Source organism: Thalassophryne amazonica, chromosome 1 (assembly GCF_902500255.1).
Source record: "Thalassophryne amazonica chromosome 1, fThaAma1.1, whole genome shotgun sequence".
Taxonomy (NCBI): domain Eukaryota; kingdom Metazoa; phylum Chordata; class Actinopteri; order Batrachoidiformes; family Batrachoididae; genus Thalassophryne; species Thalassophryne amazonica.
The window spans coordinates 136,915,964-136,923,966 of record NC_047103.1 but is presented as its reverse complement, the minus strand read 5'-3'; the positions used below and the strand labels follow the sequence as shown (position 1 = coordinate 136,923,966).

The 8,003-nt window shown below is 43.8% G+C and overlaps 1 protein-coding gene across 1 annotated transcript in view; it reads left to right on the top strand.

Moving 5' to 3' along the window:
* Nucleotides 1-1,153: 1,153 nt before the first annotated feature.
* LOC117514733 (sodium- and chloride-dependent GABA transporter 2-like) overlaps nt 1,154-8,003 on the top strand; it is a 254,710-nt gene continuing 247,860 nt past the window's right edge. The window contains exons 1-2 of the mRNA XM_034175296.1: nt 1,154-1,399; nt 1,600-1,734. Coding sequence (XP_034031187.1) covers nt 1,183-1,399; nt 1,600-1,734 — 352 coding nt within the window. The 5' untranslated portion in view covers nt 1,154-1,182. The remainder of the gene's footprint in view (nt 1,400-1,599; nt 1,735-8,003) is intronic.

Here is an 8,003-nt window from a genome sequence, read left to right as displayed (position 1 = left end):
CCCTTCCAGATGTTTTGGTTTCCCTGTAGGCCTCAAACTTGGATAAGGAAATTGAGTGCTACTCACTTTTTTCATGTCTCTTTAAAGAATAGCGCAGGTGTTTCCAGTCAGTGTACCCGTCCTGTAAAACGCACGTTCAGCTCTCGCGCTTGGGGAAATGTCTACACATTTTACAAAAAAGTGCGTCCCTGCACACACTGTATTCCACCCAGGGAAATTCATCATACCACTTCAATGAGAAGCACCGTGCTTTCCCATGACTCACAGTGTAGGGAAAGTTCTTCGGTTTTGGCTGTGCAGGTGGTTCATCTAGTTGCGACAAATCACTGGGTGGGCCTTCAGGCTGGCGACCGGGGGGAGGAACAGGACGCTCCGATGTCGGCAGCCATGCTGGGGAGGCGCTGGCAGGGGGGTGGCGTGCTGCCAGTCTCTGGAGTGGGAGTCGACGTTGATGGAGTAGCACTAGTAGGAGCGACGGTGATGCTGCCAGAAGGTTGTGGCTCATTTTGTAGTCTAACCCTTTTAAAGCCAAATTTACTCAGTTTACTCTGAGCCATGATGGTGATGATGATTGTGTACGCTGTCTGACAACAAAATTAAGCAGCAGCACGCAGTGCGCACAATCCGCACATCTCAGTGTTCGCTGCAAAATCATTGCTAACGTTAGTCCCGTTGTAACAATTGCAATATAAAATTAATATGATTGTCCTATTTTTCATTCTACCGAAACATTTCGTAATTTTAAAATTTAGATATTATCATGACTTCAAAATAACTTAATTAGCCTGTAATTTACACGGTCCCGCTCGTTTTTATTTTATTTGTTTTTTTTTTCAATACATTTTTATAAGTTTTGGTTTGAATGTCAATGTTAAGCATATTTTTAATGAGTGAATAAAAAATATCAATAATAAAATAATAGTGAGAAAAATCATGTAAGCTTTCTCAGGGCAGGCCAGGCCCTGGGCCAATCAAAAAAGTGGCCCTAATATGCCTACATTCCCTGGCGTGAGGAAGGTACTGTGTTTATTTTTGTAATAATTTTCTCTTCACATTTGCTTCTTTTTCTGTCATCACTGCATGCTGTATTTCTACTCCCCTGTAGTTTCTTGTTCCCCATCTTCATTTTGCTCTCTTATTTGGTCTCTTCCCAGTGGTGTATGCGTGTCTCCACCACAACCCATGACAGCTGAGGAACAGCCTCTACAGCAGGGGGACCTCCTGCTGAAAAAGTCACACCAACAGAAGCTCCTGAACTATACAGAAGCCACCAAAGAGGGTCTGCATTCCAGGGGCCAGTGGGCGAGTAAGCTGAGTTCCTCCTGGCTGCGGCAGGGCAGATCATTGGCCTTGGGCAACGTCTGGAGGTTCCCTTACCTCTGCTACAAGAATGGAGGAGGTACAGCAGGCAGGAGTCGCAACAAAGTTGTAGCTAAACAGATTGAACAGCCTTATTAAAACTGACAGATGAGGGAAACATTGCAGTTATACTGACCTACACTTCTCTAGATCTTGGTTAGTTTAGTTGGACGTCATGTTCAGTTACAGAGACTGTTTGGATGACAGGAATGAAGGTAATCTTCTATGTGTTTGTCCCAGGTGTATTCTTTGTGCCCTACTTGTTGTTCCTGGTGTTGTGTGGCATCCCTCTGTTCCTCTTGGAGACCTCGCTTGGACAGTACACCAGCCTGGGGGGGGTCAGCGCCTGGAGGAACATCTGCCCATTATTTGGAGGTATGTAAATTTTTTATTCATTCCCTCTGCCAACGAAGTTGGAGGAGGTTATGTTTTCACCTCTGTTTGTTTGATTGTTTGCTTGTGAACAGCCTGGAGCCCACAAGTTTCCATACATCTTTAAGAAATTTTTACTGAAGATTCCAATCCAACAGGCATGAGCTAATTCAGTTTTTAAGGTCATAGGTTAAAAGAGAGAAAAGAAGAACACAACTTGTCAAAACGTCCATAAAACCATAATAATGCCATAAAACCATAAAACAGAGCCATAAAACCATTAAAAAAATGGGGCCATAAAACCATAATGTTTATGGTTTTATGGCTTCCCTCCCCCACTCCCAAGCCCCACCTCCAAACCCCACCCCCTCCCCTGCCCCTCCCACATGCATCTAATATTTTAATATCTTTTTATATTTTTAATTCTTGAATTTAAGAACAATTAAAAAAATAACCGTATCTTTACTGTAAGTATGTGAGGATTTCTTTAATACAGTAAGGAGGGTTAATGTTGCTTCTTTGCTGCACAACAGAGTGTCCCTGAAGGCTGGATGTGTTACAATTTAGAGCCTGGAACCAATAAAGGAAGATCTCCGATATGCAGACAGCCGAGACTCAAAGGTGCATTTAAAGTCAGAGATTTATTTACAGACAGTTTAGTTCAACTCAGGAACAGGTAAGTGTCACAACAAAAATACAGACTAAACCAACTCTGGGTGAGGGATTCCAAAAACAGCTGGTGTGGTAATGGTTCAACAAAATGTAATTTAACTCCAAAGACAGGGTAAGGAGAAAATCCAACAACAAAAGGTGTAAAGATAAATATTCAGAAACCCAAGGAAATAACTGCTCACAAAATCTAACCATTAAAAATCCCAGAAAAACTCACTACCAAGAATTCAGTGATTATATACCACTCAGCACAGGACTATGACAGACAAATGCAATTGACTCCCAGAGACGAGCAAACAGAGAAGATTTAAATTAACTGACTAACGAGTAACACCTGGGAAAAAGTGAACAGCTGCTATTAATCAAAACGAACATGTAATAACGTGAACTGAACAGAAGATGGAGGCAGAAACAAAGCATGAAGACAGTAAACAGTGAGTAACTCAACACTGGAAATTAACAACCCGACACGCTGACTGGACTTCTAGAAAAACACCACAACCAGAGATGAACAAAGTAAAAATACATAATCCACCTGCACCACAAAAACTGAAAGAACCATGAATAACAAAATGACAACATAAAGCAGAGACACACTTACAGCAAGCAAGGACGGACATAGACACATGCAATAACGCAGAATGGTGGAGGACATGACAGACATAACCACTGGAAGGAGGGAGTGAAGGAATAAACATAGGATTAAAACACAAGATATAAAGACTCACAACCGGGGGAGACAAAGACTGGACCAAACCATATATCCACACATAATTGGCTGGAAACAGACAACAGAATCATGACAGACTATGGGAGCACACGCCCACATACACGCCCACATAGAAATGAGACACGAACAAGCCAACACACACACACACACACACACACACACACACACAACACACACACACACACACACACACACACACACACACACACACACACACACACACACACAGGACACAGGCATATCAACTACAAAGGAGACAGCTAAGACATGACAGAGGACCAAATATCTAATGCACAACACATGCACGTATGCACACAGGAAGAGGGAGGACTGAGACAAAACCCACAGACACCACTGACAGTCCAGGGGGCGTGTCCGAACACACGCACACAGAGACCAGTACAAACGCAGAACACTTAAGGACAGATAATCGGCAAGAAAGCACGTACACGGATGACGGAAACTAATAAAAACCTCATACACAGATGACATCACAACAGGATGCCTTTCAGCTGCACAACAGAGTGTCCTGCTAATGGTTAATAAAATAGTGGTTGATAATTAAACGTGAATATTTATGAAGTAATTATAGTCATTGTTAAAATAAAAGTCTTTTTTTGAAGTAATAAAAGAAATAGTCTTTTCGTGCATTAACAGAACTCTGTCAGTGAAACAGGAGCCTGCTTATATCTGAAGATCAGATTGTCACAACAGGGCTGGGGATATTTGCATCTTAAAAGTGTGTACGTGTATGTGTGTGTGTGTATGTGGGGGTGTTTAGCACAAAAGGCGATGGGTGATGTTTCACCTGCCTGATGGAGAGCCTGCAGCTGTTTTTATGTTTTAGGTTGATGTGTGTGTTTAGATGCAGAATGTCACAGCAGGGGGGTGGGTTTTGACTCTTTTACTGCTAGCAGAAAAACAACAGAACTCAAGACGTGTGAAGACGGGTCTGTTTAGTGCAAAAAGCCACAGGTCTTTTACAATGTTTTTGACAAACCAGGTGAGTGTTACAGTTCTTAGGTATTACAGAGAGGTCATCATTTGAAGCAATATTTTTATGAGGTCCAATTTCCTTGAGAAAATATACGTCTCCAGCTGTCTCCCTCGGATCCGTTCATGGTGCGAAGGAACACATCTGCTGACCGTCACACTAAATTTCTTGATCAATGATTATGTGTGTTTTATGGTGTCCACCATAAAACCAGATACAGTTGGGAACGGAGGTTCTTTGAAGAAACTCAGCTCCCCTGTGGCGAGTCTGCTCAAAGACAGGGTTTAAAAATCCCTCTTCAAATCCACCGCTGACATGAAGCAGTCAACATGGCTGGCCACACACCGATCCTCCGCTACCTGACAGAGACGTGGGTGAATGTTACTTCGACTGCCAATGGAGCGCGTGCCCTGAAAAAAGCACGGCTGTACGTTAGCTGTTTGAGCGTACCACTGCCGGAAGACGAGCTGACCATGATTCTTGAGGTTCCTGAACAACTCTCCTTCATGTCCCACCCGTACCGGTTCACAGTAGGGTTGTTTATGTTACCGGCTGGGGATATACCTAGATGTAGCACTCCCAGAGTTCCACTCACCTCCACGGACTGGGGCATGTTTTCTACAGCGGCTGAGACATGGATCAAAGACATCGTCAGCCCCACACCACGGGGTGACCAAACACCTGAAAAGAAAAACGCCATTTTCAGACAACGTGGCTCAGTCATCATGGGCTGACATACAGAGTGGCCTTCCAGCGAGAAGGTTCTGAGAACGGTTCGGAGGGGGAGATCAAATTGGAGCGTATTAATTGTGGTCGCTCTACCTCCATGACAGCATCGGCAGAAGCCTGGTGTGAACTGCTAACCACCTGCAGGGAAAAGATTAACACCCTTTTTACGAGGTGTCTGGCCTGGCGGGATGTGATTGAGGTTAGGAAAACCTTGCCTCTCTTTTTTCTTAAAAAACTAATTCGCGGCTCCTCCCACTCTACAGACACCCCTATAAACAGCAGCGCATCAAAACTCCTTTAAACAGCCGACATCAAACTAGCATGAACTCCGCACACTCTGCGATCGATCCTGACCTGTCCTGTGACTGCGGGTGTGAAGAAAGTGACTCCCAGTTTTTAAGACTGGTGTGGGAGTCAACTGTCGACCTTTCCGGGGCCACGGAACATCCATGGTTGACTCCTCACAATCATTCATCCACTGATGGGGAGCCTGTGTGGGGCATGACTTTGCTGCGGGCAGTCTGCCGGTCGTGGTGGAGGACTGGATCAGGAGCAGCAGGAGGCTTCACGGGACTGTGCGGGGTTCGATCACCCCAGTCAGTACCACTCAAGCCAGGCTGGGGTGATGGGTCTCCTTCCTCGCCGGCTTCTACACCGGTGGTACAAGACTCTATGCGGGGTGAGAAATATGCCACATCCTTCATTGGAGACCAGCCGGACGGCAGAATTTCTGAAGACGATTAAAGTCGCTGTGGCTCATTTACTTCTGAAGGTGCTCAAAACTTACAGACAGAAACTCGGCTACGGGTGTCAGATTGACCATCCTAGCCAAAAAAAAAAATCACGAGTGTCTGGAGCCATTAAATTAATACTTTTATACCGGACACTTTGACCGACTCATGACAAAACTCTGGACTCCGCAGTTCATCCCAGTGGTCTTAAAATTCCCGGCGCAGAGCTTCATCAGTCCTTCAGCATAGAGATTGCAGGGCGTGGCAGAGACCATTCTTACCGAGCTGAAATATTGTGATAATTTTGGTTAAAAGCTCACCGAATTTTAGACGTGTTTTGGTGAAGACATCTAGTTGGATGTGCAGGAGTTGGAAGCTGTCTGGAATTCCGAGGACTGAAAACCTCCATTTTTTTGAAATATTATCATTATATGAGCGAAGTGTCGCACAGCGGCGTGACGTTCACTCATGGTACAAGGCGTCCTAAACAGGAAGTGCCAATTTTCAAATCCACAGTAAAACAGAAAATGTTCAAATGTCAAACACTTCCTGGATTGACAGACGAGATCCCAAGGAATCTCACGGGAACTCGGTGGCAAGCTCACACTCAAACAGGAAGTGCCAATTTATCAGTCACAGTGTAACAGGAAATGTTCAAATGTAAAACACTTCCTGGCATGGGTGGAGCTAGAGCGGAGGCCAGGGTTTCACTGGACTCTCCTGAAATCTGATTGGACACAGATGATTGACATGTCACAGCACCACACTTGTGGTTGAAAGACCTGCATTTTCAAATCAGTGAGTCACATTAAAATTTCTAAAATTATCTTTCTCAAAATCAAACTGAAAGTAAATCTCTAAAACTTGATAAAACCTACAGTAGGTTTTATCAAGAAACCTACTCTTTCACTGATTAACTGATTCCATCTGCTCAAAGTGATATTAATCAGTGAAATCACCTGGTGGAGTCAATGGCTGCAAGGAAAACCTGCACCCTCTTGGCCCTTTCTGGAACAAGTTGCCCACTCCTGATTTTGACCCCTGTGTAATTCTTCAGTTGACCCCTACCTGGCTGCCTAATGAAAATTCAAATGGCCATTCATTTTTTTAGAGTTAATGTCTATGGATTATTTGTGCCAAATTTGATGCTTGTATCACCATTTGCAGGATTCCACTCTAAATATTCTCTTATCTGCTGCAATATACGAGGTCTATTAGAAAACTAACCGGCAGTTTTATAAAAAAAAAAAACTATATGGATTTGAATAACGTGCGATTACACCAGACATGCTTGAACCCTCGTGCGCATGCGTGAGTTTTTTCACGCTTGTCGGTGACGTCATTCGCCTGTGGGCAGGCTTTGAGTGAGCACTGGTCCAGCTCTCTCGGCTGAAATCCTTTGTCTGAGACGCTGCTGGAGACGACGCGTGGCCCAGTCACTACACCCTGCTATGGAGGTGGGTGCAACCACTGAGGTGTTACCCAGATTTACAGAATTTCATAGTATTTCACAAGATGCGCTGACAAAACTCGTGATGTCTACAAAAAGCACAACCTGCTTATTTGATCATATACCAACAAAACTGCTTAAGGATCTATGACCCATTCTTGGGCTGACTGTGTCGGAAATTGTTAATCTCTTACTAACCTCTGGATCTGTTCCTAAATGTTTCAAATCTGCAGTGATTAAACCATTGCTTAAGAAATCTAATCTTGACCCTGGTGTATTGAAAAATTATAGGCCAATTTCAAATCTATCATTTTGCTCCACAATTCTGGAAAAGGTGGTTTCATGGCAGCTAGTAGACCACCTTACTGAAAATAATTTTTTAGAGTCATTACTTTTAGAAAATATCACTCCACAGAGACAACACTTACTAAAGTAGTGAATGACTTTCTGTGAGCAATGGACTCAGACACCACTTTGGTTTTGGTCTTGTTCGAGCTTAGTGCTGCGTTTGATACTGTGGATCATCATATTTTACTCCGGAGGCTGGAGAATCATTTTGGGATTACTGGAAGTGCCCTTGCATGGTTGACTTCATTCTTGTCCAGTCGTTCTCACCGTGTTTTGTACAATAACACTACCTCTAACCTTAGTGACATGAAATTTGGGGTTTCACAGGGATCCATCCTGGGCCCCCTGCTTTTCTCCACTTATCTAGCACCCCTTGGGCATATTCTGCAGCATTTTGGGATTGCCTTTCATTGCTTTGCTGATGATACTGAGTTGTACATGCCGATAACTGTTGGTAATCTCATTCACGTAAAATCTTGAGACGATTGCCTTGCATCAGTGAGAAGCGAGATGTCTAGTAACTTCCTACTAAACTCTGATAAAACTAAAATGATGGTTCTTGGTCCAGCGAGACATCTGTATCAATTTGACCAGCTAGCGCTTAGCTTAGGTCCGTGT